At 46.3% G+C, this 14,923-nt stretch overlaps 1 protein-coding gene across 3 annotated transcripts in view; it reads right to left on the bottom strand.

Annotated features, from left to right (window-relative positions):
• The window catches only part of LOC127584951 (adhesion G protein-coupled receptor E2-like), a 74,040-nt gene extending 73,060 nt beyond the window's left edge, over positions 1-980 (bottom strand). For all 3 annotated transcript variants that reach the window (XM_052041997.1, XM_052041998.1, XM_052041999.1), the window contains exon 1: positions 862-980. In XM_052041997.1, the coding sequence (XP_051897957.1) occupies positions 862-892 (31 nt within the window). In that variant the 5' untranslated portion in view covers positions 893-980. The remainder of the gene's footprint in view (positions 1-861) is intronic.
• Between the last annotated feature and the right edge of the window lie 13,943 nt (positions 981-14,923).

The raw sequence follows: 14,923 nt of genomic DNA, 5'->3' as shown, positions 1-14,923 counted from the left end.
CTGTCAGGTCTACCCTCGGCCTCCGATGCTCCAGAGAAAACAACCCAATGATGATTAACAAATATTTTTAACGCCAACACATTGCCCAAGCAAAACGCTTCTTGTGAACCCAATATTCCAATTCCAATGAAAATATGATCCAATAGTTTTTTCAACTTACGATCCAGTCTAAAAATGTCTTGTACTCATGAGTGAGTTTTCACAGTTCAGGTTGACAACTTCATGAATGTTTTACGATAACATACAATCAAAACTGGAGGGAGAACAGCTTCACAGTGCCCTGTCTGCACCAGCTGCCTGAAACCTGTGGGCTTCTTGGAGACTGCTCAGAGCAGCATTCATTGTCTCCCAGTCACTTCCACCACTGCACATATGAAAAGCTAGCTATTTTTAGTCCACAGGACTGTTCTGACAGCTGGTGGAAACATTCACATGTTGAGTAAACAGTGTGGAAAGTAGAATATGCAGAAATGGAATGATCTTGGAATGGGACACCAGAGAAGGAAAAGTAACCATGATAAAGAAAAATTAAACAAGAGAGATCATGAAGGAATGAAGAGAGGGAAAGACTGTGAAATAGGCATAGAATAAAGACATAAACACCCACACCAGGAGATCAGGGCAGTCATGTCAAAGGCTAATTATCTGGTCAGAAAAGCTTTTAAGAGGAAATGGAAAGAATCCTTTACTATATAGATGAGGGGAAGGAAATTGGAAACTTTTGAGACTGACAGTAAAACAAAGTCAGAAAAGAAAACCAATCATTCTTACAGAAGAAAAAACAAAGTTTAAACATCTAAAAGTGGTAAAACACTATGTTACACAGCGTAATCTTTCTGAGATCAATTTCACTTAACATACCGAGCATAAGGTAGCTGTATCCAGATCGCATGGTGTTCTCAAAAATGTTGAACTGCAACTGTTCGGTGGTAATCTCACTCAGGCACTGTTCTCTTCCTTTTCATACTGCTGAGATCATCTGCCAAAACTTCAACAGATGAAGTCACAGACACACCCAAATGGGGGAGGAGAGAAACTCAGATCTGGCCGGCGTCCCAGACTCCATAACCTATTCATGCACCAGACTTTAAACCCAAGTTTAAATTCAAATCTGGAGTATTTCCCTGGGATCCTACAGTCTCAGCATTATGGCAGCTTTATTACACCACAGGATGAGAATCTGATACCAGTAGGCCTTGGGTCTCCCTCACTATGCACACATGTGCTGTAGATTTTTAGCTGTTAAGTAAGTGAAGAAATATGAGGTGGGTGTAGGGGCATTAAGTCGAGTAGCAAATTCGCTGTAATCTTATCAAGGGGCTGAACTGCCTACTCCTGTTTCTATTTCTAATGTTAATGTGCTCTGAGTTTTGGAACTTTTGTTGGCAGTGTGTTTTTTCCAGTTCTGCTTCTTGTGTGAAAGACGGTTGATGAGAAATGTGACTGGAATGCACTACCTATTGTTTGCTGCTGACAGACAGGCAACTATAGGTAGGACCGGGCACCCTCAGTGACACTTTCCCTTCCTATTGGTTGGAAAGGGTGGCTTAGACAGTGCAGAGTAAAAGGAGAGAGTGGGAGGTAGAGCATCAGAGGAAGGGAGAGAAGGGAGGGATTGGAGGGAGGCAGTGAAGGGAGGGAGGGAATTGGGGGAAGGAGTTGGGGGGGAGTGAAGGAAGGGAGCTGGGGGAGGAAGTGGGAGAGGCAGTGGGGAGAGGGAGTGCGGGAGGGAATGGGGAGGGAGTGAAGGGAGCGAGGGAGCGGGAGAGTGGGGGGACGGAGTTTGGGGAGGGAGTTTGGGGAGGGAGTGGGGGGAGGGAGTGGGCAGATGGAGTGGGGGGGAGAGAGGAAATGGGGGGGAGAGAGTGGGGGGGAGTGGAAGAGAGAATGTGAAGGGAGAGTGTGAAGACGGTTCTTAAGAATAATCCACATTTAGCATCACAGATGGGTGAATTTCCAAGTGTTAATTTTTCGATAACACCTCCACCCCAACAACCAAATTTCCACTGTATTCTTTATCAAGTTCCCACCGCAAATTACATTCTCACATGGCCTAACAGAAACCTAACAATTCTATCACCATATCACTCACTAGCAATCCAAAATTAAACAAAGCAGAGCAAAGCACTGGGTGATATCTTCTAACTGAGCTCATCACTGCCTCAATAATGGAATCAGCCATCTTAGATAATCAGCCATTTTCATATATCCAATTTATTCTCTGTTGTTCTGGTAATTTAGATTTTGCACCTCCCCCCAGACACACTTCTTGTTATTCAGTAGCCATTACCATCCTGTTTCACCCAGGACTTACCCTCTTTAATGCAAGAGGTATCAGGAGCAAGGGTGATGAACTTGGAGCATGGATAAGTACGTGGAACTATAACGTTGTGGCCATTACAGAGACTTGGCTGTCACAAGGGCAGGAATGGATGCTGGATATTCCGGGGTTTAGCTGTTTCTAAGGGGACAGGGATAGAGGTAAAAGAGGTGGGGGAGTGGCTTTGCTGATCAGGGACAGTGTCACAGTTGTACATAGGGAGGAGGTCTTGGAGGGATCGTCCACTGAATCAGTGTGGGTGGAAGTCAGAAACAGGAAGGGAGTGATCATTCTATTGGGAGCTTTCTACAGACTCCCCTAATAGTGGCAGAGACACTGAGGACCAGATCGGGACGCAGATTTTGGAGAGGTGCAAAGATAACAGGGTTGTTGTCATGGGTGATTTCAACTTCCCTATTACTGATTGGCACCTCCTTAGTGTAAAGGGGATAGATGGAGCAGAGTTTGTTGGGTGTGTCCAGGAAGGATTCCTGACACAGTATGTGGACAGGCCGACTCGAGGAGAGACCATTCTGGACCTGGTACTCAGCAATGAGCCTGATCAGGTTTCAGATCTCTTGGTGGGAGAGCATTTTGGAGACAGTGACATTTGACCTTTATCATAGCCTTGGGGAGGGATAGGAGCAGACAATATGGGAAAGTATTTAATTGGGGGAGGGGGAATTATGAAGCTATTAGGCAGGAACTTGGGAGCGTGACTTGGGAACAGATGTTCTTGGGGAAGTACACAATGGAAATGTGGAGGTTGTTTAGGGAGTACTTGCATGGGCTTCTGGATAGGTTTGTCCCATTGAGGCAGGGTAAGGATGGTAAAGTAAAGGAACCATGGTTGACAAGAGACATAGAACATCTTGACAAAAGTAAGAAAGAAGCTTACCTAAGGTTTAGAAAGGAAGGATCAGACAGGGCCCTGGAGAGTTACAAGGTAGCCAGGAGGGGGCTTAAGAATGGAATTTGGAGAGCTAGAAGGAGGCATGAGAAGGCCTTGGTGAATAGGATCAAGGAAAACCCCAAGGCATCCCACACGTATGTGAAGAATAGGAGGATGAGGAGAGTGAGGGTAGGACCGATCAGGGATAAAAGAGGAAGCATGTTCCTGGAGTCAGAAGAGGTAGGGCAGGTCCTTAATGAATGCTTTGCTTCAGTATTCACCAGTGATAGAGAACTTGATGTTTGTGAGGATGGCGTACGACAAGCTGATACGCTAGGGCATGTCGATGTGAGGAAAGAGGATGTGCTGGAACTTATGAAAAACATTAGGATAGATAAGTCGCCGGGGCTGGACAGAATATATCCAAGTTTATTGGGGGGGTGGGGGGCGAGGAAAGAGATGGCTGTATCTTTGGTGATGATATTTGCATCCTCACTCACCATAGTAGTAGTGCAAGATGATTGGAGGGTGGAAAAAGTTTTTCCTTTGTTCAAGAAAGGGAGTAGGGACAACCCTGGGAATTACAGGCCAGTGAGTCTTATCAGTGGTGGGCAAATGATTTGGAGAAGATTCTGAGGGACAGGATTTATGTGCATTTGGAGAAGCATAGGCTGATTAGGGACAGTCAGCATGGCTTTGTGAGAGGCAGGTCGTACCTCATGAGCCTGATTGAATTTTTTGAGGATGTGACAAAGCACATTGATGAAGGTCAAGCAGTGGAGGCATTTGATAAGGTTCCTTATGGAAGGCTTATTCAGAAAGTCAGGAGGCATGGGATCCAGGGACTCTTGCCTGTGTGGATTCAGAATTGCCTCATCCATAGAGGAGAGAGAGTGGTTGTAGATGGAGTGTATTCTGCCTGGAGGTCGAAGAACAGTGGTGTTCCACAGGGATCTGTTCTGGGACCCCTGCTCCTTGTGATTTTTATAAATGACTTGGATGAGGATGTGGAAGGGTGGGTTAGTAAGTTTGCTGATGAGACAAAGGTTGGTGGTGTTGTTGATAGTGTAGAAGGTTGCTGTAGGTTAGAGCAGGACATTGATAGGATGCAGAGCTGGGCTGAGAAGTGGCAGATGTGTGAAATATGTGTAGTGATACACTTTGGAAGATCAAATTTGAAGGCAGAATACAAGGTGGCAGGACTCTTAGCAGTGTGGACGAACAGAGGGATCTTGGGGTCAATGTCCATAGATCCCTCAAGGTTACCGTGCAGGTTGATAGGGTTGTTAAGAAGGCGTATGGTGTGTTGATTTTCATTAGTTGGTGTATTGAGTTCAAGAGCTGCCAGATAATGTAGCAGCTCTATAAGACTCTGGTTAGACCACACTTGGAGTATTGTGTTGAGTTCTGGTCGCCTCATTATAGGAAGGATGTGGAAGTTTTAGAGAGGATGCAGAGGAGATTTACCAGGATGCTGCCTGGATTGGAGAGCATGTCTTATGAGGATAGTTGAGCGAGCTAAGGCTTTTCTCTTTTGAAGGAGGTTGAGAAGTGACTTGAAAGAGGTGTACAAGTTGATAAGAGGCATAGATCGAGTGGACAGTCAGATACTTTTTCCCAGGGCAAAAATTGCTGACACAAGGGGGTATAATTTTAAGGTGATTGAAGAAAGGTATGGGGGGATGGAGGGACCACTGAGAGTGGTGGGCGCATGGAACGCACTGCCGGCAGAGGTTGTGGGGCAGATACATTTGGGAAATTGAAGAGACTCTTAGATAGACACATGAATGATAGAGAATGGGAAGGAAGGGTTAGATAGATTGTAGAGCAGGATAAAATGTTGACACAACATCGTGGGCTGAAGGGCCTGTACTGTGCTGTAATTTTCTATGTTCTATGTTCTTCTCATCTCCACACATCACTGACCTAAAATTACCTGGATTATCCCTATTTCTCTTCTTGAACAAAGGCACAACATTTGCTACTCTCCAGTCCTCTGGGACCTCACCTGTTGCTAGTGAGCACACAAAGATCTTTGTCAAAGCACCAGCAATCTCCTGACTTGCTTCTTTCAATATTCTGGGATGAATGCCATCAGGCCCTGGGGATCTATCCACCTTAATGCTTTTCAGAAGACCTAGCACATTAGCATGCCCCACTCTGTTTTCACTATCCTCCAATTTCTTCTCCTCGGAAAATACCAATGCAAAGCACTCACCTAGTACCTCAGCCACTTGCTCTGACTCCCAGCGCAAATTCCTTCCTTTATCCTTGAGTGAACCTAACCCCTCCTTAGTTATCCTCTTTTTCTAAATATGTATGAAATGCCTTGGGATTATCCATGAACCTGCTCCCCAAGGACATTTTGTGGCCTCTTTTGGCCTTCCTAATCATCTGCCTGAGCACTTTCCTGCTATCTTTATATTCCACAAGGGCCCAGTCAGATTTTAGCTTCCTAAACCTTATGTATGCTTCCTTTTTCTTCCTGACTAAGTTTAGGACCTCTCAGGTCATCCAATGTTTCCTTACTTTACCATTCTTGTCCTTACTCCTTACTAGAATATGCAGATCCTGAACTCTCACTAGCTGGACTTTAAACAACTCCCATATGACAGACAACACACACAAAATGCTGGAGGAACTCCAGGCAGCATCTACAAAGGCAAATAAACAGTGGATGTTTCGGGTCGAGACCCTTCATCAGGACTGGAGACGAAGAGGGAAGAAGCCAGAATAAGAAGGTCGAGGGAGGGGGAGGAGCATAAGCTGGCAGGTGATAGGTGAGTCCAGGTAATAGAGGGGAAGGTAGATGGGTGGGGGAGGGAGGATGAGAGGGAGTGATGCAAGAAGCTGAGAGGTGATAGGTAGAAGAGGAAAAGGGCTGAAGAAGAAGGAATCTGGTTGGAGAGGGCAGTAGATCATGGAATAAAGGGAAGGAGATGGGGAATGGATGGACAGGTCATGAAGGCAGGGGAGGAGAAAAAGAAGGGATGAGGGGGACAGGATGAGGGAAAACAAAGGGAAGGGGAAAAAGGAGGAGTGGGACGAGGGGAGGGATTACCAGAAGTTGAAGAAATCTATGTTGAGGCCGTCAGGTTGGAGACTGCCAAGGCGGAATATGAGATGTTGTTCCTCCGACCTGCATCTGGCCTCAACGTGGCAGTAGAGGAGGCCATGGATAGACGTGTCAGTATGGAAGTGGGTTATGGAGTTGAAGTGGATGGCCACCGGGAGATCCTGGCTGTTGCTGCGGATGAGGCAAAGTTGCTTGACGAAGCCGTCACCCAATATGTGTCGGCTCTCACTGATGCACCGCACCAGGAGCACCAAATGCAATAAATGACAGTTTTGTCAAGTACCTTCGCTCTGTGCGCCACAACAGCCAGGATCTCCCAGTGGCCAGCCACTTCAATTCCACACCCCACTCCCATACCGACATGTATATCCGTGGCCTCCTCTACTGTCATGTTGAGGTCAGACGTAGGTTGGAGGAACAACACCTCATATTCCACCTTGTTAGTCTCCAACCTGACCTTCCCATACGTTCCCTGCCTCCTTCCCTTTATTCCATGGTCTACTGTCCTCTCCTACCAGATTCCTTCTTCTTCAGCCATTTGCCTCTTCTATCACCTCTCAGCTTCTTACATCACTCTTTTTCATCCCCCCTCCCTCACCCACCCACCTTTCCCCTTTTCATCCCCGTCCCTCACCCACCTGGACTCACCTATCACCCACCAGCCCGTGATCCTCCCCCTCCCCTGACCTTCTTATTCTGGCTTCTGCTGTTTTCCTTTCCAGTCCTGATGGAAGGTCTTGACCCAAAATGTCAACTGTTTATTTGCCTCCATAGATGCTGCCTGACCTACTGAGTTATTCCAGCATTTTGTGTGTTGCTCCAGATTCCAGTATCTGCAGAATCTGTTACATCTCCCACATGTCAAACATGGACTTGTCCGACAGCAGCTGCTCCCAACCAACACCCCTTAGCTTGTGTATTGTCCTGTCGTAATTTGCCCTCCCCCAATTTAGTACCTTTCCGCAAGATACAATTTTATCTTTACTCATAACTATCCTAAAATGTAACAAGTTGTGGTCACTATTCCCAAAATGTTCACCCACTATCAGGGCTGTCACATAGCCTGGCTCATTTTCCAAAACTAGGTTCTTTCCTCTAGTTGGACTCTCCACATATTGTTTCAAGACCCTTCTTGGATGCACTGAAAAAATCCCACCCTATCTAACTTCTTGTGTTAAGGACATTCCAATCAATATTGGAGAAGTTGGGACAATATTGGGACCTCTACAGAGAGGACAGGTTACACCCGAACTTGAGGGGGGCCAATATCCTTGCCAGATTTGCTAGGGTAGTTCAGGAGGGTTTAAACTAGATTGCGAGGGGCAAGGGAACCAAAGGAGTAGGTCAGAGGAAGAAGGGGATGGGGAAAAGTCAGATCTGACAGGTAGAGAGGCTTTGAGGATGGAGAGGCAGAGTACAGGCTATAAAAGTAGTAAGGTGGATGGGCTGAAGTGCATTTACTTGAATGCGAGAAGCATCAGGAATAAGGGAGATGAACTGAGAGCTTGGATAAGTACATGGGACTATGATATTGTGGCTATTACAGAGACATGGCTGACATTGGGGCAGGAATGGATATTGAATATTCCTGGTTTTCAGTGTTTTAAAAGGGATGGGGGGGGGGGGAGAGAAGGAGGGGTGGTGATACTGGTCCGGGGCACAGTTACAGCTGCAGAAAGGGTAGATAATGTAGAAGGATCCTCTCCAGAGTCAATATGGGTGGAAGTTAGGAATAAGAAAGGGGCAGTTACCCTTCTGGGAATATTCTATAGGCCACCCGGTAGCAGTAGGGATACTGAGGAGCAGATTGGGAGGCAGTTTTTGGAGAGATGTGAAAATAACAGGGTTATTATAATGGGAGACTTCAACTATCCAAATATTGATTGGCACCCACTTAGTGCCAAGGGTTTAGATGGGGCGCAGTTTATTAAGTGTGTCCAGGATGGATTCTTGATGCAGTATGTTGACAGGCCGACTAGAGGGAATGCCATATTAGATCTAGTTTTAGGTAATGAACGGGGTCAGGTGACAGATCTATCGGTGGGTGAGCATTTGGGGTGCAGTGACCATTGCTCCATAACCTTTAGAATTGTCATGGACAGGGATAGGAGCAAAGAGGACGGGAAGATATTTAATTGGGGGAAGGCAAATTATGAGGTTATAAGGCGAGAACTTGGGAGGGTAAATTGGGGTGACATTTTTGAAGGGAAATGTACTATAGAGATGTGGTCGATGTTCAGGGATCTTTTGCAGGATGTTAGGGATAAATTTGTCCCGGTGAGGCAGAGAAGGAATGGTAGGGTGAAGGAACTGTGGGTGACGAGAGAGGTGGAACAACTAGTTAGGAAGAAGAGGGTAGCATACATAAGGTGTAAGCAGGAAGGATCGGACAGGGCTCGTGAGGAACATAGAGTAGCAAGGAAGGAGCTTAAGAAAGGGCTGAGGAGAGCGAGAAGGGGACATGAAAAGGCTTTGGCAAGCAGGGTTAAGGAGAATCCCAAGGTTTTTTCTCGTACGTGAAGAGCAGAAGGATGGCTAGGGTAATTGTAGGTCCGATTAAAGACAAAGGTAGGAGTATGTGCCTGGAAGCTGTGGAAGTGGATGAGGTTCTCAATGAATACTTCTCTTCAGTATTCAGCAAGGAGAGGGGTCTTGATGATGCTGAGAACAGTGTAGGTGAGGGTAATGTTCTGGAGTATGTAGATATTAAGAGAGAGGATGTGATGGAGTTGTTAGAAAATATTAGGACAGATAAGTCCCTGGGCCCTGATGGAATATTCCCCAGGCTTCTTCGTGAGGCGAGGGGGGAGATTGCTGAACCGTTGGTTAAGATCTTTGAGTCCTCATTGTCAACAGGGATGGTACTGGAGGATTGGAGGGTGGCGAATGTTGTCCCCTTATTCAATAAAGGTAGTAGGGATAGTCCAGGGAATTACAGACCAGAGAGCATTATGTCTGTGGTGGGTAAGCTGTTGGAAAGAATTCTAAGAGATAGGATCTATAAGCACTTGGAGAAACATGGACTGATTAGGGACAGCCAGCATGGATTTGTGAAGGGAAGATCTTGCCTCACAAGCCTGATAGGGTTCTTTGAGGAGGTGACTGGAAAGATTGATGAGGGTAGTGCAGTGGATGTGGTCTACATGGATTTTAGTAAGGCATTTGACAAGGTTCCACATGGTAGGCTTCTTCAGAAGGTCAGAGGCCAAGGATCCAGGGAAGCTTGGCCGTGTGGATTCAAAATTGGCTAGCCTGTAGAAAGCAGAGGGTTGTGGTGGAGGGAATGCATTTGGATTGGAGGGCTGTGACTAGTGGTGTCCTGCAGGGATCGGTTCTGGGACCTCTGCTTTTTGTGATATTTACTAACAACTTAGATGAGGGGGTGGAAGGGTGGGTTAGCAAGTTTGCAGATGACACAAAGATCGGTGGTGTTGTGGATAGTGTGGAGGGCTGTAGAAGCTTGCATAGGGATATTGATAGGATTCAGAGCTGGGCTGACAAGTGGCAGATGTTCAATCCAGAGAAGTGTGAGGTGGTACACTTTGGAAGGACAAACTCCAAGGCAGAGTACAAGGTAAATGGCAGGATTCTGGACAGTGTAGAGGAGCAGAGGGATCTGGGGATCCATATCCACAGATCACTGAAAGTTGCCTCGCAGGTGGATAGGGTAGTTAAGAAAGCTTATGGGATGTTAGCTTTCATAAGTCGAGGGATCGAGTTTAAGAGCCACGAAGTGATGATGCAGCTTTACAAAACTCTGGTTAGGCCACACTTGGAGTACTGTGTCCAGTTTTCGTTGCCTCATTATAGGAAGGATGTGGAAACGTTGGAAAGGGTGCAGAGGAGATTTGCCAGGATGCTGCCTGGTTTAGAGAATATGCATTAAGACAAAAGGCTAGGGAGCTAGGGCTTTAGTCTTTGGAGAAGGAGGAGGAGAGGAGACATGATAGAGGTGTACAAAATATTAAGAGGAATAGATAGAGTAGACAGCCAGCGCCTCTTTCCGAGGGCACCGATGCTCAATACAAGAGGGCATGGCTTTAAAGTAATGGGTGGGATGTTCAAGGGAGATATCAGAGGGAGGTTTTTTACCCAGAGAGTGGTTGGGGCATGGAATGCGCTGCCTGGGGCAGTGGTGGAGGCAGGTACATTGGTCAAATTCAAGAGATTGCTAGATAAGCATATGGAGGAAGTTAAAATAGAGGGATATGTGGTAGGAAGGGCTTAGATAGTCTTAGGCGAGGTCGGCACAACATTGTGGGGCGAAGGGCCTGTATGGTGCTGTACTGTTCTATGATTCTATGATATTCTTCTACTCAAACTCCACACTCCCCCTTTTGTCTGATAAGGACAACCAAGATAGTTCTTACTGATCATAATACTGTATGTTCATCAAGGCATAGAAGGCTTCTTACTCAGTTTCTATTGCAAGTTTAGGTACGGGGAATATGGAGATTACACTCAGTTCAGAGGACCTTTGGTTTCTTATAGTCCCACATAAGGCATGGCCTAGGCACAGTGCTCTTTGCACAGACACAGAGGTCACCATTATTGTAGCCAGCGCGATGAGGACATATTTTATCAGACATTTTACAACGCCTACCAACCACCCTCCAACATCTGGTCTCCATCCTCACCAGTCAAAGGACTTTTTCTCTGCCACTTTATGCAAAATCTTAAGCTGCTTTGGTATTGCGTACACATCTGTTGTCAGACGGCCACTCTGATCAACAAAGTAGCATCAAGGCTCATTGACAGCAGCGTAGACCCCTCCTCCAGTTGTCAGAAGGAAGTCTAGGGCCATACCGTTCTGAATCACCATTTTAGATAAGGATTTTATTTCAATTTACAGAGCCTGTATATCATCTATGGTGTTGTTTTCCACCTTTTCTATGGTGGCTGAAATATTAATCACAGCCTTCTCCAACTCTGCCACCCCCCAAACCAGGTAATAGGACTCAAATAAACCTGTGAAACCCAGTGTTCTGTGTGGCAGCAGGATTCTCGACCTTCCACTTATGGTGACCCTTCCTGGGAAAATGGTTGTGAAGAGTGTGTGCATAAACCATTTTACCTGTAAGCCTCAGGGACAATTACTTCTATAGTACACATCCCTGCCCAGTACAGGGGTAGGGTTTTATAGGTGTTGTTACCACAAATCCAGAATAATCCAGAGCTAATAAGCATGTGTTATCAGTCAGTGTAGCTCTGGGAGAAACTCATCCAGTTAGGGGCACAGGTAGTGGAGTCCTATAGTTGGTCCTACCTGATCCTACAGGTGTGTGCCAGTCTCAGGTCTCTGAGAGCTATGAGGTTCCAGCACGATTCAGTGCAGTTTTGATCCCCCCAGGTACAGGAGATGGAATTGTTCTCGCTAAAATATCCATTTGATAACCATAGCCACCATTCTCTCTCATAACTGAGATTGTAGACCCAATGACAGTTACACCTCTACCTTTATCTTCATAGTGGAGAACAGACTCACTCTTAGGAACTGTCCCTTGTGGTTCCCTTCCTTACATTCCCATGTGCTGGAAGGGCCTGTAAGTTCTAAGCTAGGGAATTTAAAGCAGGCCTCGCTGGTATTGTAGTCAGCGAGGTACTGACACTGGTCCATTTTTAAATACCCCACCCTAGTGCTTCCTTGAGTAAAGTTCCTTCCGATATAAAAATGCGCTTCCCCCTTCGTTTCCACTTTGGAGGGCTCATGCCTCCACAGTGGAACGTTCCTTATCAAAGCTGCCCACTGCCCTTTATAACAGCTCTCATTCAAGGGAAACGTGTGAGCGTATCCCTGAGGCAGCAGTGGTAGAAAAATGGGGCAGACACAGTAGTGTAGTGGTTTGCGTGACACTATTACAGCGCCAGCAACCGGGGTTCAATTCCAGCTGCTGTCTGTAAGGAGTTAGTACGTTCTCCCTGTGTCTGCGTGGGTTTCTTCTGGGTGCTTCGGTTTCCTTCCACACTGTAAAGACGTACAGGTTAGGAAGTTGTGGGCATGCTGTGTTGGCGCTGGAAGTGTGGCGACCCTTACAGGCTGCCCCCAGAACACTCTACGCAAAGATACATTCCACTGTGTGTTTCAATGTACATGCGACTAATAAAGAAATCTTACCTTATCTAACATATCCAACATTCCGTGTTATTGGTTTGTGAGGCTACAACCTGCATTTGCAAGACAGCTGAGTTATGCTTCCATGCATTGCACATTGAGTTACAATTAGGCTGAGTGAGCATAGCTTAAACATTAGTCTGTCACCTGGGTGTGCTTGCAATGTGATGGATGTATCCATGTTGGTCGTCCTTCGAGCTTCACTGCAGATTGGGTGGTCAGCAGCACTTGGTACAGTCCGTCCCACTGTGGGTCTAAGCAATTCTTCTCTGGTACGTTCTAACAAAAAAGTAGTCCCCTGGCTTGTAGATGCGGCAGGTCTCGCTAGTTGCCTCCTTCTGTGCTTCCGATACCTGCGAATGAGAACTTCTCAAGGACTTAGTCAGTACTACGCAGTAGGTCAACATGTCCTCGCTCATGCTGTGTATATCCATGTCTTCAACAAAGGAGTACTGACAGGCAACTTTATGGGACAGCCCATTACTACCTCATGGGGTGACAGTCCTGTCACTCTATTGGGGCTGAACCTCATCAGCATAAGCACGATGAGCAGGGCCTCTGGCCATTTTAAACCTGTTTCCCTACACAGTTTAGCAAGTTTTGTCTTCGGAATTCCATTCTGCCTTGCCACTACCCTTGTAGACTGCAGATGGTATGGGCCTGACAAGTGTCACTTACACTGTAAACCTTTTGTCATTTCTTTTACTACTTGCCCAGTGAAGTGTGGACCGTTATCGTTTGACATCATCTCCGGGATTCCAAACCAAGGAGCAATCCTTCCAGCAACATCTTAGCCACAGTTATGGCATCATTTCTCCTTGTGGAGTATACTTCTACCCATCTAAAACACATATCCATTATCACCAGTACATGCTACATTTCTGTTCATTTAGGCATCTGTATAAACTCCATTTGCATGGGGTTGCCAAGGTTGGGGCTGTGAAGCAGTTTTTCCCACATTATATTTTTGACAAATCATACATTTCATTCTAACTTTATTGGCGTAAGCAGCAAAGTCTGGTGTACATCAGCTTTGTTGAATAACATGATTCGTTCCCCCCTTTTGCCATGCATGTAAAAGAATAACACACATGGGCAAACCAAGGGAGAAGGTTCCTTGGGGCAACCGCATGCCCATCATGGGTGACCCAAAGACCCTTGGTTGTTTGATAACAGCCGGCCCTATGCCAGTTCAACTTTTCTCCATCAGCAGCAGCGTTTTGCAAACTTGCCACTTCATCAATAAAACTTTATCAAACTGGCCCCTCTGCTTCTGCTGCTGATGGTGGATTTGGTGCTGACAATGCTGTAAAACACTCACAAACCTTGGCCAATGGCTTGGCCTCCCAGCCGATACAAGTAGTACAGAATATTTGCTTAATACATGGTTGCAACCCATTTACAATAGCATTAATCAATGCGGGCTCGCCCTGATTAGGGCCAAGACCTGAATGACTGTCAAATACTTCTCGCATGCACTCAACATAATCACCAACGTCCTTGTCCGACTTTCGCAATGCGCTATTGATTCTGTGCCAATCAATAATGTACGGGAAATGTTCCTTCATCACAGTCAGGACATTACCCCACAAGGTATTTAGTTCAGCCTCTGACACAGGGCCCTGTGGCCAGTTGCACTTATTGTGTACCTGCCTCCATTTCATAGTCCCCAAGCAAGCATCCATCATCACCTCAATGTTCTCCTTGGTGGAACTGTATCACTTTTGTAAAATTTCCATCTTCTACTGGAACTCTGTCATGTCTTCCTTGGGATTAGGCATGGACTCCACTGTGGCTCTTAATTCAGAGGGAGTCCAGGGTCTATAAACATGGAGGGGGTTTCCATCTTGGAAAGGCTCTCATTGGCATTTGGAGGGTCTGGAGGGTTTGTGCAGAGTCACGGCCTGACTTGGATGAACTTTTGAGGACCCTGGATGAGGAGCTTTTAGAGACCTGTTCAAATTTTCAGTTTCAAATGTTGGCAGAACATAATGGGCCAAAGGGCCTGCACTGTGCTGTAATGTTCTACGTTCTGGTCCTGGGTGAGCTGAAGGGACATATTGGGGAGGGGACAGCACCAAGGGTGAAGGAGGTAATACCCAAGGGCCTGCAGCAACCTCAGGGTTGTTATTTCCACCAGTGAAAGGTGGATAAGGAGGGTACAATCTGTCCCAGTCATCTCCCTGCTCCTCGTCATCATCAGCTCGGTCCTGGTCATTGTCTGGTCAACATGTGGATGACATTACCCTGCCAGCTAAGCCTCTTTCCCAACCAAAATTCTGGTTCTTTACTTTCCTTATCCTTTGTTTCTCTTTCTTCTCTCTCCCTGCATCTACTTTACTCCTTCCCCTTCCTCATTCTCCATGATTCCTCCTCCAGTTTCTCTGCTTCCTGCCTGCGGTTCCGATATGCCCACCACCCTGCAGTTTTACTCTGTTCCTCTCTATGATTCAGGGTTTCAGCTAATGCCTCTATCCTATCCCAATTAAAGATTCCCTCCGGAGGAAAGGGCTTTCCATTATC

Source organism: Pristis pectinata, chromosome 31 (genome assembly GCF_009764475.1).
Source record: "Pristis pectinata isolate sPriPec2 chromosome 31, sPriPec2.1.pri, whole genome shotgun sequence".
In the NCBI taxonomy this organism is placed as follows: Eukaryota; Metazoa; Chordata; class Chondrichthyes; order Rhinopristiformes; family Pristidae; genus Pristis; species Pristis pectinata.
The sequence above is the reverse complement of the archived record's forward strand: the minus strand, read 5'-3'. Positions and strand labels throughout refer to the sequence as shown.